The 18,895-nt window shown below is 33.4% G+C and overlaps 2 protein-coding genes across 2 annotated transcripts; one reads left to right on the forward strand and one right to left on the reverse strand.

Annotated features, from left to right (window-relative positions):
- Positions 1 to 1,479: 1,479 nt before the first annotated feature.
- On the reverse strand, positions 1,480 to 11,872 carry LOC6724744 (calsyntenin-1). Its single transcript, XM_016180542.3, has 12 exons — positions 11,712 to 11,872; positions 7,852 to 8,015; positions 7,018 to 7,160; positions 6,465 to 6,965; positions 6,298 to 6,405; positions 4,254 to 5,303; positions 4,148 to 4,193; positions 2,932 to 3,489; positions 2,785 to 2,868; positions 2,594 to 2,724; positions 2,309 to 2,432; positions 1,480 to 2,251 (listed from the first exon to the last, which is right to left on the reverse strand). The coding sequence occupies exons 2-12, from the start codon at positions 7,964 to 7,966 to the stop codon at positions 2,184 to 2,186; spliced, it is 2,928 nt and encodes a 975-aa protein (XP_016037435.1). The 5' UTR covers positions 7,967 to 8,015; positions 11,712 to 11,872; the 3' UTR covers positions 1,480 to 2,183.
- Positions 11,873 to 12,653: 781 nt separating this feature from the next.
- Positions 12,654 to 13,663, forward strand: LOC6728210 (ADP-ribosylation factor 2). Its single transcript, XM_002103523.4, has 4 exons — positions 12,654 to 12,853; positions 12,978 to 13,240; positions 13,310 to 13,435; positions 13,492 to 13,663. Exons 1-4 carry the CDS (start codon positions 12,787 to 12,789, stop codon positions 13,576 to 13,578), a joined length of 543 nt encoding a protein of 180 aa, XP_002103559.1. The 5' UTR covers positions 12,654 to 12,786; the 3' UTR covers positions 13,579 to 13,663.
- Positions 13,664 to 18,895: the final 5,232 nt, after the last annotated feature.

The raw sequence follows: 18,895 nt of genomic DNA on the forward strand, positions 1-18,895 counted from the left end.
TGGGCCAGTAAAAACCCTTTAACACCGCAAGTAAGTATTACTATATTTGTGATATTGTTTGTGGGATAGTGATCATATATACATATTTAATATGCAACTTTTATACCTTATTCAAAGCTTTGCTTTAATTTGTGTGTGTGCAATTTATGTTATAATTTAAAAGTCGACAAATATGTAATGCATACAAACATATTTTTGTACGCACTGAAGTAGAAACAAATTTCTATAGGTGCCGGAGGTGTTAAAAAGATGAAACTACATTAGATGTTTAACAAGCCTATCATGCGCAAGATCAATCAGATATATAACCCTACCTTTGTTTTTAACTTTTTTTTTATAAAATTAAATTTTAACAGTAATAGGTTTTTTTTTGTTTTTTGTGATTTACAATAAATTTACAAACCCAATATAAGATTTTGTAAAAAATTTAAATGTATTTTTGGGATTGGCAATTAGAATCAAGATCGGGTCGTCTCGATAGCGATTAGTCATTTTCTCATCGATACAGAAATGATCGATTGTCATAGATGTTGAGATTGAAATAATTCAAAATGGTTTTTCTCTACGTGCTGGGATTAGTACTGAAGAGGCACTTCTTACGCATCAAACATCTGCAACCAGTTGTTGATCGGGTCAACTCAACCTGAAAGCCAAAATCGATCAATTCGACGAGAAAGGAATCAATTTTCAACAATCCAATTCTTATACCCTTCGGTAAATATATTTAACAAAACAGACGTCAAATTTTTACCAAATTATAACCAAAACAAGACAGAATGCTATAGTCAGTCGAGTTTCCCGACTATCAGATACTGTTACTCAGTGAATTTGAACTCGAAATTTCATCATTTTTCTGGGATACCGATAGATATTGGGAAATAAAATGAGAAAAAACTAAAAATTGTTAAAAAATGTGGACGTGGCAGTTTTGGGCGGTTTTAGGACGTTAGAATGGGCGTGGAAAAAGTTTTTTGGCAAGTCAATAGAAATTTACGAGACTAATAAAAATTTGTAAAAATATTAATACATTTGTCAAAAGGGCGTGGCAGTTTTGTGGGTGTGGCAACATGGGTCAACAAACTTGCGATTCGTCTTTGTCTCTAGAATCTGTAAGAATATATACACTTTATATAGTCCGAAACGTTTCCTTCAGCCTGTTACATACTTTTCAACGAATCTACCCTTTCCCTTTCCCTTTTAATCTACGAGTATAATTACATGTCGTCAAAACCTTGATTAAATGAATTAGAAAACTTAGGGATCAAAACCAACGAAGCTATGATATATTTTCCATTTATCGGAAATGTCTCATCCATTGCTTTGCATTGAAGTGAAAATACCTCCTGCATATTTATTAAGACTAAAGATCGAATTTTACCTTTGCCGAAAAAGTTTCATTTTTTGCTTCCTTTGCTAAGCCCATATATGTCTCCAGTTTAAATAGAAACTAATTATGTTTCAAAAAAGAGTAACATTAAATAAACCAATTAAAAATTCTATTTTAATAGTACATTTTCAAATTCACAAAGTTATGGTCGATTGAAAATAAATTTTGTATAGCTTCGATATGTTCCTTAATCTACGTTGTATGCTTGAAAAATAATAAATCAATAACAACTTTAGCTTTACTAAATAACTCAACATTGATTGGGTATTACGATTCATTAAAATTTTTTTTTATGTTTTATTATAAGGCTTAAATTATTGGGACGGAGAAACCTCCTCCTATGCATTGCGACAGAATTCACTTGAAATTTGGTAGACATGTGCATTTTACATCTTAAGGTGAGGGCTGACAAACTATAAATTAAATAGATCTTATGTGTATATTTGTATGCCTATAGCTTTAATTATTTAGGGATCTAGCGGCGCTGGTTACATAATAATTGTACTATACCTTAGCTATATTTTTTTTGCGCTATTATTTTACGTACATTCATATGGTGTGGTATGAACTTTCACTGACTTAGTTTTTACAATTAAACAACTGCAAGAAAAATGTTTTTTTTTTTTGCAAAACAAACTATAAATGCACGTCTTTACAATTATGCCTGCAGCAATATATGCAGACTCTTTGGAACTCATTTATAACTTCTGCATATTTGTTGATTTAGTGGTTTATATTTTATAAGCACATTTACATATTTTAGTTCCAGTGTTGATAAAAATATTCATTATGTTATTTACTGTTGGAAAATATTGGAGTTATCCCATTCGAGTTGATTGATGTGAGTGAATCCGTCCTTTAAAGCTAGTGCCAAAGATATCTCTTTTAATTTAAATTATTTTTAATGAATATATTCTATACCTTCTTCATCTTCAGATTCAGAATTTTCTGATTCAGAACTCGCTTCCGATGTAACATCTGCTTGCATGGGATTTATAGTTATAGTCAAAGCTGAGTCATCCCAAACTAAACCATCATCAGAAGTCTATAAAATATAAATTCAATAGTAGGAAAGATTAACTCAAGATGAAAAAATGTGTACATATATATATATAACACCAAGAGTGTCTTGTGTTTTAAACATATTTTTTAAATATTAAATTTCAAATTCAAATAGTTCAAATTCCTAATTGTAAATATACTTACTTTTGGACATGGTTGATGATGATCAATATATTTTTGGTTGTTTTTTAAGCGTGCAATCGAGACTCCACAAAGTAAGACCGCCAAAAAAACACTTACAAGAATTATAAGCATTGTAACATGTGACCCTTCAGCTAAAAAGTATTTAATTTTCTGTAGATGTTTAAAAACTTTTTTTTTACAATTCCATTTACCTTTGTGCATGAAAGAATGAATGTGAGATTTTGGTTCTTGCACATTATTGGTATGCAAAAGGGAATATGAATATACCTTAGTATCTAAAAAAAGATTAGCGTTAAATATATTATACATATTTTTATATATAAGTATTGGAAACCCACCAGTTGACTGATTATTATCATTGCCATTTACCGAACCACTATTCAGGTGAAGTGTTGTTTCATTATTGGTGTTGCCAATCAAGTTTACTTTAGATAACGATGAAGAAGGGAGTACATTTGTAGACTTCAACAATGTCTGTTTAGGATGCAACACAGTAAGTGTGAGGGTATATTCACCACTTTTGTACTGGGAACTTTGTTGAGCACAAGAAAGCTTAAATACACGGTTAAGATAATATGCAGGTTTTTTGTTACTGTACACAAGAGATCGTAACACATTTATATAATTGCTAATGGTATCCTTTCCAATCATTTCGACTCCATCCTTATTAATATTAGTCTTAATGTCCATGCTAGATGACAATGACTCGTCACCATCTATTTTAATGTCTTCATGATCGGGATTCAAAGAGGGAAATACAACGACGCTGCATGAGTCGATATGATTTTTGTCTTCTAACTTTCCATTGGTTTTAGATAGCGAGTCAATGCTAGTTTTTTCCAAAATGTGTACGCCCAATTTAATTTCTTGATATGATACCAGCTTGTTTGAAGTTCCTAAAAATCATATAACGGGAAATAACATTACAAAATGAATAATTCAATTGTTTATTTGCATTAGTATATATAATGATAATTTGTATTAGTTTTTTTTTCACAACAGTTTTTCGACACTTTTGTATTATTTTCAAATTGCTTTTTTTATTTTGCAATCGTGATTCCAACAACTATCAGAGTCTTATTAATATATATAAGTGTAAAACTGATTCGTGTACCATAATTTACAAAAAAAACACATTTTTTTAAATCAAAAAATGAAAATCTATCCATTAATCTAATCTATCCATTTCCTAAGTTTACACTTCCAGTTCAACAATTCATTGATGTTCAAATACATCACAAAATCGGCGTTAACGCAAGGAGAGCCGACTGCTTTGGGTGCACAGGTGATGCGTGTACCAACTCTTTTGAGCACGATCTATCTCTCAAAAATGTAATATGATGCTTTAAAAATAAATGGAAGGGAATAATATATTCCTGGAAAAGAATGTAACAAGTATATAAAAGGGTGTCGAACCTATAAAGAATATAGGTAACTAAAGAAATTACACGCGGTAAGTTACACGGCCGTCACTCGTAAAGTACAAATTTAAATATGAATTGTTTTATATGACAGAAAACTACCATCTAAACAATGTTATCATAGTTTACGTACCTGATATTGCTATTTTGGGGGAATACAATGGATCGGATTGTTCCAGCTGTAAGATTGATTTAAATTTGTAAGTGTTATCTTTTAATAACGGTTTTTTTTTATTTACCGACGCTGAGCCAACATCAATATCGATCCCGAGTGGAGCTATCGGTTCGTTAACCATGATATAAGTCTCAATTGGCGGTAAGCGAAGGGAACTTTCATTTTTACAAGACAGTGTTGTAAGCACTTCTATGTTCCGACGTCCTACCGTGGGCTTTTGTTTAATATTAATATACTGAACTTTTCGCATCAATTGTTCAATATCATGTTTGTTTTTTGCCGAAATATAAATTTCGTTCATTTCAATGTTTTCCTTAATCTGGCTATTTTCAGAATACGATTTTTCATTGTAACTTTGCAGCGGCTTTGGAGCTAATAAATGCTCAGCACAAGTGGTTCCACATTTAATGTCCTCTGCCGTCAAAACACTGTTCAGGGAAACCTTCACCTCTGAAATATCTCCATTAAAGCCGTGTTTCAGTCTATTTTCCAAGCTTTGGTAACAGGCACCAATAGCTAAGGAAGTATTTACTCCGTGGGCTGCGTGTAAGGGCCAGTCGTCAATTACTTCTGGGTTGCTATGACGATCTTCAATAGAATTTTCGAAACGTACGCCGTCAATAAATAAATCAACTTTGGAAGAATCTTCAACATTAAGAACATAGTGATGCCATTCGTTGTCACAGACCTCCGGTATTTTCCAACGCCATTCAGCAGGACTAAATATATTTAAATCACCTTCGTTAAAATTTTTTCTTAATAAAAAAATAAGCCGACAATTGCGAACGAATAGTGCCATATGATGACGGTTCATTTTGTGGTCGTCCGCATTGCAGACAATATGCTCCTTTACATGCTTATTAGTTTCAATCTGACTGTTGTGTCGAAATAAGGTAAGAATGCTAAAAGGTTGCGATGAAAAATCGTAATGGTCAATAACACTGGCAGGAACTACTACTCCAGTAGACCCATCAAAGTGAAATATGGGTTCTAGACCTTCGTCATAACTTAACTCTTTAGTCCATTCTGCCCCATGTGGCAAAAGGTCTTTCACTTTTTGGCCTGAAGTGCAATTAGATATGTCCCGATCGCACCCAAATGAGATGTGCTTTGTCTGAAAATATAAATGACATTAACAACTTATAATCATATTTGGTTGATTACGATGCACAGGTTCCAAATACGTCACGAAAATGATTCCTTAAGCTAACACGTGAAGTAACGGGACCGCAAAGTTGGTATCTTGACAGTTCATTTTTTAAAACACAGGGTATACGTAACATTTGAACTTTCAAATATATATTAAAATTTATTTATATTTTAAATTTATTTAAATATTAACAATTAATGGAGGGCTGAAAAAACATTAAAATAACAGTTACTCCAAGAGTAAAAAGATGAAAAGTAGTTAGCAAGTATACATATACATATATTCTTCATCTGGACCCTAGGCGATCTGGTCACGTCCGTCTGTTCCTATGAACGCTGACCTCGGAAACTATAAAGTCAGAGAGTGGAGACTAACCATACAGATAATAGGAACGCTTATTTTGTGCCACACCCACAACCTGCCCAAAACTGACACGCTCACACTTTTTAAGTGTTTGGATTTTTTTTCTTTATATTATATGTCTTTCCCATTTCGACGGATACGTCACTCGAACTCACACAAGCCGCAGAAAACTGTCAGTCCTACACTTATGAAAACACTAAAGGGATTGCATACCAAGACTGACAAAATTATATGGTACAGGAAAAAAAATATTAAAAAAGTAAAATACCCATTTTACAATTTTGTCCTGATGCGGCCACAAAAAATATTTAAAATTATTGTTAACCGCACGCTTTATAAATAGTTGATATCTATTATTTCGTGTGTTGAAGACGCTATCTGCACCGATACCCAACTCGTTAAGAGGTGTTTTTGATACCAAATACATGCAAATAAAATAATAAAAAATCAAAACATTCCAAGTAACGATTTTTAAGAGTATGTGCATAATAAAAACCATTTAATACGAAAAATGTATTTATTTAATGGTCTCATCATAAATTGTAGAAAAATCGTGATTTGAAATTAATATTATAACAAGAATATGTGGGCTCACCTTAAGGGATATCGAAGAATGAATTCTAAAATCTTCATTCTTGCAAGAAATGTCACATAAGTCTAGACGAGCATTGGGAAACAATTGAAGGCTTTCAGTGCTTCCAGACTGAAAATACCGATAACATTTTAAAAATTGTTTCATTCACTTTGGCTATGTATACGCACCGTGTAGTCAATGCGTTCTGGCATGCCTAAAAACTTAGTTTCACAAACGCGTCGAACTTTAATGCTGACCATAATGGGTGCAGATTCTTTCATTGCACAATCATAGGCAACAACGGACAGAATGTGGTTATGAGAAGCTTTGTGAGAAAGTGGTTCAGTGTTTTTAATTGAACCCTCGTTATCTATTGAAAATGGTTCATCATTGTTAAGAATCTCATATTTGCAAACATCACCAAAGAGCGGAGTGCAGTCTTTATCGGAGGCTTCAACTCTTAGGATCTCGTTATAAAGTCTTCCCTCGTCTACTTCAATTACGTAAGACGGTTCTAAGAATGTTGGAGAATACTCATTTACGTCGATAACAGTAATATGAACATTGGCTGTATTTGAAGGTGTTCCATCACAATAGATTGCACAGATTTCAAAGTGATAACTTTTGCGATTCTCGCAATTCAATGTCCGACGTGCTTTTAAAATACCTAGGTTATTTACCAATTCAATCTAAAATATAAAGTGCAAGTTATTACGTCAATAAAAAGTGGTTAAAACTTACCTCAAACGGAATTTCGTGATACGGCTTTTTGAGAATATGAAAGTTACAAATTTTCTCTTCGTTCACTTTAATCAGTGGAGTTATTTCTACAAGTGTTTCATTTTCTCGAATTAAACCGTGATATGACTTTTCTAATATGATTTCTGAAATACAAAAAGTAAATGCTTTTAGTTGTATACATGAAGTCTAAAACCTAATTTTAAATAAAGCTCTTATTATACAGTTCCCAACCAAGGATGTTAAAAATAAACAAGAGATAATGCTATAGTCGATTTCCCCGACTATCAGATACCCGTTACTCAGTTAGTGTGAAAGCGAACGCAGGATTTTATCATTTTTCTGGGATATCGATAGATATTGGGGAATAAAATGAGAAGAAAAATTACAAATTGTTAACAAATGTGGACGTGGCAGTCTAGTGCGGGTTTAGAGCTTTCTATCGCTTTTAATGGGCATGGGAAAAAGTTTTTTTGCAAGTCAATAGAAATTTACGGGACTAATAAACATTTGAAAATATATGAACACATTTATCAAAAGTAAGGGCGTGGCAGTTTTGTGCGGTTTGGGGTCGTTAGAGTGGGCATGGCAACATGGATCACTTTGTCTCTAGAATCTGTGCTGAACCTCAACCCTGTAGCTTTTATAGTTCCTGAGATCTCGACGTTCATACGGACGGGCAGACAGACAGGCCCAGTTCGACTCGGCTACTGAACCAAATGAAGAATATATGTATATATACTGTATATAGTCGGAAACGCTTCCTTCCTTTTACAAGTAGGGGTATAAATATTGCGATTCTGTGTTATTTCAGTAAAGTAAAGAGATATACAATACCTTTCTGTGTTAAATATTCATCATCATTTTCGCTGGACGTTTCAACTCCAGCAACCAGGAGTTCGAAACATATTAATACAATGCATCCGAAACCAAAGATTTTGAGAAACGTCATGGCTCTATTCGAAGTTCTTTAATTACCAAGCCCAAATATATATATTTTCCTGAAAGAAAATTAATTTCATATTAAAATGCAAACACCGATTTCAGAGAAAGTACCGTATATATCCACAATTGTTTTGGAGTGTTTATCTTAGTGTTCTCCCTTTCCATTATTTTCATATAAAATCATTAAACGGTTATGTACTTACACAAATATATATTGAAGATTATATTTTAATTTCCCCAAATCTCGATATCAATAAATCTTTAAAAAAGTTGTACCTAGTAGATGTTTCTTCCGTTCTTCAAGATAAAAATAATAATAATATACCAATACCTAAGGTAACATAAATTTATTCAGAATTTTAAATAGTGTAAATACATTAAAATTAATACATTGGAATTTATATACTCTGTGATGTTGTTTTTAGGAGTGCTAACATGAATTATAGACATAGATGACACATCTGACTTTAGCGTAGTTTTTCTTCCTAATACGTGGTAAAATAAGACAAACAGTCGGTGTATGTATGCCCTTTATCCTTTCACAGATTTTATGTGTTGAAAACGAAATTCGACAAATTTCTTGCTCTTCTTGCTTAATATTTTTTTTGCAGACAAATAAAATTATATGTATTTCTGAACACTTTAATAAGACAACATAGTCTCGGGCTTCAAGGGCTCTCATAAAAGGATGAACAATACGCAATATAATTTCAATACTCCTACATTTTATTACAATGAAATTGAAATTCTACTACTTCCCTTCGATTCTTTTATTTTGTTGATTTTCTAGCCTCCTAACAATACATTGTAATATCAGGCACGTTCAGGCACTTCCACTAGCCGATTGGCGGGTTTTTGTTTTAAGGTTGAAAAACCATAAAAATCATTGTCACTTATGGTCTTCTTGTTGTCCTTACTGATTGTCAAACGTAGGATTTTTGCATATACATATATACATGTACATACGTCTATTCGGATTGGCAATAAACAGCTTAAAAGAAATCGCAAATAAAGGCGATTTATAATGAATTTTGAGCCTTGTTCGTCCGTTTATCAGCAAAAAAGAAACGTTTATGTTGGAAGGAAAAGAAGTATTACAGAGTTCAGGTAATAATAATAATAAAAAATTTAATAATTGTTAAACCGAGACCTTGTTTTATTCTTTTGAAACACTTCTTCTTTAAAAGCACTCAATAGAAATCGTCCTGATAATTGATTCTGGAAAGTATCTAGAAAACAATCCTGAGTAATGTTTACGAAAGTATTGCAAGATTGTCTCGGAATACATCCAGAAGACTTTTAGGTAATGCTTACAAAAGCCTTTTACGGAGTGCCTACAGATGCGTTGCACGGGAAGTATAAAAGAGTCTCAGTCCCGGCCCGACTTTCCTACTCATGAAACCACTTCCACTCGAAAAAGAGTATTGAAAGAAAGTGTTCCGGGATAATTCCACTTCCGACTGGGTGCATATCTCATTTTTTTCGTTGGTACAATACAATAGCAAAAATGTGACCAAAGCAACAAGAAATACGGACAATTTTTGTAGGTTAAATCAAAATCTTTAAAAATGGTGTTAGAATAAAATAGGTAAGTTCTCCCAATTGGTTCGGCTAAATGCATAAAACAATTTAGGATTTCATTTAGTTTTATATATGTAGGACAGATTAGCTTGGAAAGTCTGAGAACTTTAGAATCACTTTTTGATTTGTTGATTGCTTACATTTCATTCAAGGACCGTGTAAAACTTTATATAAACTCTAGTTCCCGTGACTAAATATGATTAAACACTAGAAAATGTACCACTGATTGGATTACATATACAGCTGTGTTCAAAAAAATAGCAGTGCTTGGGACCTGCGAGTTTAAGTTAAAAAATTCCTATGATTTACAATTTTAATGGTCAAATTTTTTTTTAAATATCGTTAGGTATTTAATTTCAAACAATTTAGCAAATGTTTCACTTTTATTTCTTTAATAGTTTCGAAAATATAGATTAAAACAACATAATAGGCAGAAATTCAGGTGTTCACTAAAATAGCAGTGCTATGAAAAAATAGTAAAAAAAATCAACTTGACTTAGAACGAACTTAGTTTTTCTTTTTAATGTGTTAATTAGGGCCTAATACTTGGTTGGATAGCCTTTGTTAGCCAGCACAGCCTTACACCCACGCGACATGGAGTCCACCAGGTCCTGGCAACGTTTGGGGGGTATTTTTGACCATGCATCCTGCACAACTTGCCAAATCTGAGCCTTAGACGTCGGGGATTTCTTCGACACATATTGTTGAATGTCCCCCCACAGGTTTTCAATCGGGTTTAAATCGGAAGATGATGCTGGCCACGGCATTACATCTATTCTATTTTGGGTGAACCTATTCTTAGCCGATTTGCTTCTGCGTTTCGTATCATTATCCTGTTGGAATGTCTATTTTAAGGGCATATTATATTCAGAATATGACAGTAAGACATCACTAAGAATATTTGCATATGCGTTTTGGTCTCTAATACCATAAATCATATGGTATGGACTCATACCATTGTAAAAAAAACAAGCCCATACCAGGATTTTAGGTCCACCATGATTGAAAGTCATCAGTGGGTGTTTTGGGTGGTACTCCGTGTTTGGAGCTCATCAGGTATACTGTAGTGAACCAGTTCCACCAAATAGCACTATTTTTGACCCATCAATCCAAAGGATATTATGCCATTTGGAGACTGGCCAGATTAGGTAGGTTTTAGGGAAGCTTAACCTTGCCTTAATATGCCTAGGGCTAAGTAGGGGATCCTTTTGTGGACTCCTCTCACATAAATTATGATTCAGTAGTCATCTCTGAATAGTAACGTTGCTTATTCCCAAGTTCAGCTCAGACTTTATGTCCCCAAAGGATGCAAAAGGATAGACTTTGCTGTAACGAACTATGCGCCGATCCTCTATATCTGTGGTTTTAAGTATGGTACCACGGTTTTCGGGCTTCCATTCATATTTAATGGCATTGGATACCATTTTGGCAGAACATTCAAGGGTTTTTTGAATGTCCTTATATGTTTTTCCTTGCTTTCTAAGCTTAAAAATTAACATTCTTGTCTCCTGGGAGCAGTGTTGTCCTCTACCCACTAAAATAAAATTTTTAAAATTTTTTTTTAATTTATTGCCTTTTAAAATATACGAATTAACTTAACCAAACTCACTTTTTAGAAAATATTGATCATTTCGAGACTTTACAATGGACAAAACCAGAGACTGCTATTTTTATGAACAGCCTAAAAGTGGTGAATTTGCTCAAGAATGTAAATAAAAAAAGGATAACATGAAAAACTGACGCGATTTTCTTTTTTTCTATATCTATACATTCCATTTTACAAAAATATGTGGAAAAAAAAGTGGATTCCAAAAAGGGACATGGAGAAATACATTTGTGTTTCTTTGCTTCCATCGCACTGCTATTTTTTTGAACACAGCTGTACGTATTACATAGTATATATGAACATGCATGCATGAGAAAATCTTGTGTATGTGTTGTATCCAAGAGATACACATTCTGTAATGAATTTGGATTGTCTAACTGGACGAATTGCGAACCTTTGCAGGGACTCATGCGTAACCTTAATACTTTGATTATTACTTTTACATATACATAGATTTAAATCGACTTAAATATGAAATAATACAAGTTAATTAGACGGGGCACATTAACAAATCTTAGAAAACTTAAATCTTTTGCTTTGATGTTTTCTTTACTTAGTTTCTTACTTTTGTCCGAAAAATGATTACTTGTGACGTTTGAAAACCCAGTTGTAAGTTTAAATACAGTAGTCAATACTCTGGAAATGTTTATCCGACATTTTAAGATCCTTGTGTGGAAGTGGTTAATACTCGAAAAATGATTTAAAAAAACACCATATAAGGCCCTGTGCAGACTATGCTCTAACATTGTAATCGAATTTTAAGTCATACACTGTTTTGTTTAAGGTGAAGTTAAGGGGTGCTTATGCTGTTTTGACATTGTTTACTCTGTTTGTTTACTGGTTTTGTTTATGTGTGTGATATTTTCATATATAATAATTTGGATTCCTTTATATCCTAAGACACATTTTTTTAAATTTTGACCAGAGGCAGCATATTTCTATTGTAAACTTATGTATTGTTAATCGCAACCAAAATATATTGGTTGTCATTGGTTGTCGCCAATTGATTAATACTAATTTCTTAATATTCTTTAAATGGATAGGAAGAACCCGAATACAAGAAATTCGTTTTCAGGCAGTTTTTATGGTGTTTGAAAAATTTGTAACATCGTTATAAAATTTGATTTTAGCCATTAATTGTGCAATGAAAAAAGAAGTTGATTCAGCAATTAGAGTTCGCGCATAATACCATAGTCCTACAGAGCACATTCGTAAAAAAAACTGTTGGGATTGCAAAATTGTATAACTCCGATATCGACGAAAATGTGCTCACTTACCCCTTGGGGACTCTTTTCTATGTGCACATTTTCTAAGTCAATTTTAAATTTTTCGCTTACAAAATGTACTAGAAAATGGTTTTATCAAGAAACAAGACTTAATGGCGCAGTCAAAACATTGTATTGTCGATGGAGTTTTGTGTTTCTTTTCATTTGTTTCATCCGACAATGCTTAAAGTGTAGTTATACACTTTTTATATATACTGTTATTAGTATTTTATAGGAATCAGTATTTTTTACCATCGTTAAACTTTTCTGAAAAGTGCAGCATTATTAATCGAATGACTAGTTTACACGTCAATTTACTGAAGTTACTGAAGACAAACTTTTCCCTACACGAAATAAAATATTTTCTTATTAAACATGGGACTAACAATATCTAGTCTTTTGACACGTTTGTTTGGAAAAAAACAAATGCGTATTCTTATGGGTATGTTGTGAAAATACGATACTACACTGCATATCCGACATGTAAATATAAGCCTATAGTTCACGCTTAATTTTTAAGTACTTGCAATCAACGTGCACATAACTTAAAATATTTTTGTACGCAGTTGGCTTGGATGCTGCTGGAAAAACGACTATTCTGTACAAATTAAAGCTGGGTGAAATTGTAACCACCATACCAACCATAGGCTTCAATGTTGAGACTGTGGAATATAAAAATATATGCTTTACCGTTTGGGATGTTGGCGGCCAGGACAAAATTCGTCCGTTGTGGCGACACTATTTCCAAAATACACAGGGTCTTATATTTGTAGTGGATTCCAACGATCGCGATCGTATAACTGAAGCTGAAAGAGAACTACAGAACATGGTACTCATATTATTTAATTAAAGGTATTCACATACGTGTCAACCAATACCATGTTTATTTTCCCCACAGCTCCAGGAGGATGAACTTAGGGACGCGGTACTTTTAGTTTTTGCCAACAAACAGGACCTACCGAATGCAATGACAGCTGCCGAGCTTACGGACAAGTTGCGTCTTAACCAATTAAGGAATCGCCACGTATGTCTTAGGGGTAATTGTCCCACAAATGTCTACTTATATATACCCATTTTTAGTGGTTTATTCAGTCTACATGTGCTACCCAAGGACACGGACTTTATGAAGGACTTGATTGGCTATCAGCTGAATTGGCTAAAAAATAAAAATATTCCTTATATTGTAAGATAGGAACTGGTATTCTCCTATGCTGAAAATTAGATATTAAATAAACTTTTAAATGTATATAAATTCGTTTGGAATTTTGTTTTAAACTTAAAACGTGCATGTTGAATGTGTTGGTGAGAAAACAGCACTTGCCCTTGTTGTATTTAAAAAAAATTTTAACAATACAACATTTCATAAATCTTCAGTTAAAATGTTATTTATAGTCTACTGAATATGTATGTATTAATGTGCAAACAATTGATGTCTAAAGTTGAGTCGCCCCTAGTTTATAAAGCGTGGTTCCGAGCAAAACGCGCTAAGTGGTCCTGTTTTGGAAGGGTATATATATGTATATATATGTATATATATATATATATATATATATACATAAATATATATATATACAGCTGCGGTTAAAATAATAGCACTACTGCAGGTGGAAAGTTGATTTCCTAAAAAAAGGTATAATAAGTACCATATGTTGTCTCTCTAAGCAAGAAATTTTTACTCTCTCAATGTAACGGTTCTTTTTGTTTTTGGGCACTTTCTGCAAAAGCGCGCTAAATGAGGCGGTAACAAAAATAGCACTGACCACGTTTTTGCTGAATAAAATTAATAGGATTGATTGCTTTGGGTTTTTTTTCGACATATTTTGAAAAAAGCAGTTGCATTAAAGGTTTTAATTGAACTTTTTTCAAAAGAAGACCAAAAATTCTCTAGTTATGGGTCGGGGAAAGCATTCTACCGTCGAAAAAAGGAATTTGATTAAAAACATGATCTCTTAAGGTAAAACCTACGCTAAAATGGAACGGTTTGTTGGTTTTTCAAACAAAATGATCCGCAACGCACTTCTGTTTGTCGAAAATAACGAAAAACGTGGAAGAAAGCCCTCTATGTCCAACGTGGAGATCAAGCGCTTGGTTCGGCAAAGCAAGAAGGAGCCTTTTAAGCCGGCGACGGAACTGAAGAAGGAGCTTCAGATAGATGAAAGCGTGGAAAGAGTTCGCAAACACTTAAGACAAAACAACCTTAATGTGTGCAGTCCCAGAAAAGTCCCGCTTCTGACTGCGAAGCATGTGGCAAAGCGAATCTTATATGCCAAGATACGCAAGGACTGGCCTGTGGAGAAGTGGCGCCACATTTTGTGGTCAGATGAGAGCAAAATTGTTTTTTTTTTGGTGGGAAAGGCTCTCGGTCTTATGTTCGGCGTCCACCACGAGCTGAATATAATCCTCGCTTGAGCTTTAAGACGGTAAAGCACGGGAGATCAAACATCATGGTATGGGCGTGCTTTTCATACTATGGTGTAGATCCGATTCATATGATTCAAGGCATCATGGATCAGCACATGTACACAGATATCCCGGAAAATGTGATGGCGCCATATGCCGAGGATAAAATGCCGTTTTTTTGGACATTTCAACAGGATAACGACCCAAAACACACGAGGAAGAAGGCTCGAAAGTGGTTTGAGCAGAAATCGATCCGAGTAATGAAATGGCCTGCTCAGTCACCCGACTTGAATCCAATCGAAAAACTTTGTGCGGACGTGAAAAAAAGGTTTCTGAAGCCAAACCCAACAATATCGAGGAACTTTGGATTCATGGGGGATCGAGGATCAAGGATTCATGGAGCAAAATTCCTTAAAAACGGTACCAGGACTTGGTGGACTCCATGCCAAGAGGATGCGCAGCTGTTATTGCCTACAATGGTCACGCAACCAAATATTAGGATTCTTTAAACATAGTTCTTAAGATATAATCCATTTGTTGAACTCTTATTTTATTTTTTTTAGTTAGTTTTAGCAAAATACGAGAAACAGTGCTATTTTTGTTACCGCCTAAATTTGGAGGTTTTTTTTTGTTTTACCAATATTTTTTTTTAGGAAATCAACTTTCCACCTGCAGTAGTGCTATTATTTTAACCGCAGCTGTATATACATAATAATAATATAAGTAAGTGACCCATTTTTATTATTTAATATATTTTAATATATTTTGTGATATATTTGATATTTTTAAAAAGCGCGCAATTTTGGGTGGAAAAAAAGAGCGCCAACTTTTTGGTTTTCCTTTTAATTTCTCTTAATCCGTTTGCTTCAATTTGACTATACGCAGTGCTCCTCGATTTTTTGAAATTTTCGCTATTAACCGAGTTCATATTCAATTAAAGCCGTTTTGTTGCAATACTAAAGTAGTGAAAAATGAACTCGAAGGTCATATAAATATAGGACCCCTTTTCTACCCCCTGCCTACCCGTGGTGTTCCCTAGGTACCGATAATTACATATATTACATATATTATTATTAACATAAATATAAACGGTAGCTAATTCGAGCGGCGATTTTAACAATCGATTTTAAAAAACTTTAAAATTATAATAGTCAGTGCGTGAATTTTTAATTATTATTTTAGTTCATCATAATGCTACGAAATTGGCCAAAACTCCAAGCATGTAAATTCGTTTCCTCGATCAGAATTGATTTCGGCCCGAAAATCGTCTTCTAGCACAAGTACACACACATACACATGTTCTCGTCTATTGTTTTTACTCACACAAGCAAACAAATTCTATTTTTAGATTTCTTACGCTCTCAGCGTAAGCGAGCGGACAGAGAGCAATTTTGGCCGTCACCAAAAAAGTGGCTGCATAGTGCCAAACCAAAGATACTAGAATAACTAGAATAATTCTAGTGTCTTTGGCCAAACCAATGTATGGACGTTACGCATCTTGTTACTCTAGTGTCTTTGGTTAGAGTACAATATTACCGCACGTAGGAATAAGAGAAAAATGCTTCTGGGTACCGCAACTAAGAGAGGGAGACACAGTGCATTGACTTTATTACATACATATTTTCAACACTACCTCTCAATGCAATATGTGTACCCTTACAGATTATATTTTTTATCTTAATTTTAAAATAAAAATACATTTTTCTGTTAGCTTAAACCCATCCCTTGGATACACTTTTCATGTTTAAATCTATTCAAATTCTTGGTTAGAACATCTGATATCATGTTTTCTGTGGGTACATAATTAACTTCTATTATATTGTTCTTATACAGTTATCTCATATAATCATATTTTATGTCTATATGTTTAATGCGTGCATGGAAAGTGTCATTTTTCACCAAGCACTGGGCCCATTCTTTTCAAATATTTATTGTGACTGAGTTAGAGTACAATATTACTGCCCGTAGGCAGACAAACTACAAGTTAGGGAGAGTCTCAGAATAAGAGAAAAATGCTTCTGGGTACCGCAACCAAGAGAGGGAGATAGAGGGCATTTATTTATACTTTATTACATACATATTTTCAACAGGAAGTGTTCCCAAGAAATATACCAAATAAAGTTCCAGTTTAAAAAATAATCGGTCTTATTTGTAAGGAAAGGCAACACATGTAAGATATTGATAAAATGGTACTGTATTAGATATAATTAATAACAAACAATAAAAATAACATTTTTAATACAAATTTGCAATACCAGTTTATTGCAGTTCAACTTAAATAATGGAGATAAATAAAAGCCAAATAGAAAAAATGGAACAAATTTAGCTTGACCTTAAAATGTTATAAAAAATGATTATTATTATTTTGTGGAATATCTTGGTTTCTTAATGAAACCAAATGTTTAGCTATTGAGCTTTTTCAATAGCTGTTGCGAATAATAAAAACCGAAGAAAGTTTGCTTTAATAACGACAGTTTTATTTTGCGAATTGTTAAGATAGCTATAATCGAATGCGTAAGTTTAGTCTTTTCCGAAACACGAAGAATTTGCAACTGGCGGGCAGGCAGCCGAAATGCAGCGCCCAAGCTTAACGTAGGTGGCTAACAACAACAAGCAAGGAATGAGCGCCGTACAGATAAATGCGTGCGAGAGCAGCGGTTTGCACCATGGGCATCGCAACTGCTACCACTGATTAATTTGACTTATAATATTAAAGAATATGATTAGTCTACTGCACAGTTTTGGCGGCTGCATGACCCAACAACTGCATTAAAAAAGAAAGCTAAAAAGATCAATAACGCGCCATTAATTTTTCCCGAATAAATAACTTTTTTTCGATTTTATGTAAACAAGTCCCGTTAAAAAGTCAAAGAGAAATATAAATTAAGGGATAAGTTAACTGTATCATGACTTTTGGGGTGCCAAAAATGTGTGGTTTTTGTACTTCTTAAAAAAACCAAACTAAATTATTTTTTTTTTTTTTTTAATATTGTTAAGCTTAAAAAGATCAAAACCGCGCCATTAATTTTTTCCTAATAAACAACTTCTTTCGATTTTAAGTATAAATCTGGTGTATCAAGACTTAAACGACACACTGTTCATAAATGCATCAAGGTGTTCATAATATCACCATTCAATCAAATCTGCAAAATATTTTTGACGTTATTTATTTATATGTCTTGTTTTTTAGTTTATATGTCTGCCAATTTCTATAGATATGATATGTACACTAGGTACACTGTCCGACGCGCTTACTCTCTACGTGTCTACATCCATCCAACATAAATTGTATATTAATTAGGTAATTCCGAAACTAATAAATAAAATGATTATTTCAATGCAAGGCTGACTCCCTATTGAAGCATTTTATATTTAAAAATAATATTATATATATTATTATTTTGTTATATTAAACAATAGGAATTGCTATAGCGAGTTACACGACTATCAGATACCCGTTACTCAGCTAGTGGAATGCGAACACGAAATTATTTTTTTGGGATATCGATAGATATTTTATAATATATATAAAAATATATATAAAAATATATAAAAAATTTTAAAATAGTTTAAAAGTGTGGGCGTGACCGTTTGAAAGGGAGGTTGGTGGCCACAGCGTATTTTTTATACAGATACAAATTGGAAACGAGGAAAGGTTAAACACAGAAATTACAATACTAATAAAACTATAAAAATATATCGAAATATTTTTCCAAAATGTGGGCATGGCATTTTTGACAAATCGATTGAAGTATACAAAAAAAAAAAATGACGTGGCAACATGGGTCAACACACTATGTGGGTTCAACACTTGCGCTGCGCCTATGTCTCTAGAATCTGTATGCCTAATCACAACCTTCTACCTTTTAAAGTTCGTGAGATATCCAGATCCATGGCCAGATCAAAGACACTAATATCTTTGGCCAGATCGAGTCGGCTGGATGGTCGGAAACGCTTCTTCTTCTGCCTGTTAAATACATACTTTTCAACGAAATTTCAACAAATCTAGTACTCTACGAGTAACGAGTATAAAAAGGGGTGTTCAAGCCAATCAGTTCAGTTTAATCTTGAAAATATATTTATT

The sequence above is a fragment of the Drosophila simulans genome, chromosome 4 (genome assembly GCF_016746395.2).
Source record: "Drosophila simulans strain w501 chromosome 4, Prin_Dsim_3.1, whole genome shotgun sequence".
NCBI lineage: Eukaryota > Metazoa > Arthropoda > Insecta > Diptera > Drosophilidae > Drosophila > Drosophila simulans.

Coding starts and splice junctions, on each gene's coding strand:
- LOC6724744 (XM_016180542.3), bottom strand. CDS start 7,966: ATGACGTTTCTCAAAATCTTTGGTTTCGGATGCATTGTATTAATATGT. Junction 6,406..6,464: donor CAGAACGCATTGACTACACG/GTGCGTATACAT, acceptor CGGTATTTTCAG/TCTGGAAGCACTGAAAGCCT. Junction 2,433..2,593: donor ATCATCAACCATGTCCAAAA/GTAAGTATATTT, acceptor TATATTTTATAG/ACTTCTGATGATGGTTTAGT.
- LOC6728210 (XM_002103523.4), top strand. CDS start 12,787: ATGGGACTAACAATATCTAGTCTTTTGACACGTTTGTTTGGAAAAAAA. Junction 12,854..12,977: donor ACAAATGCGTATTCTTATGG/GTATGTTGTGAA, acceptor TTTTGTACGCAG/TTGGCTTGGATGCTGCTGGA. Junction 13,241..13,309: donor AAAGAGAACTACAGAACATG/GTACTCATATTA, acceptor TTTTCCCCACAG/CTCCAGGAGGATGAACTTAG.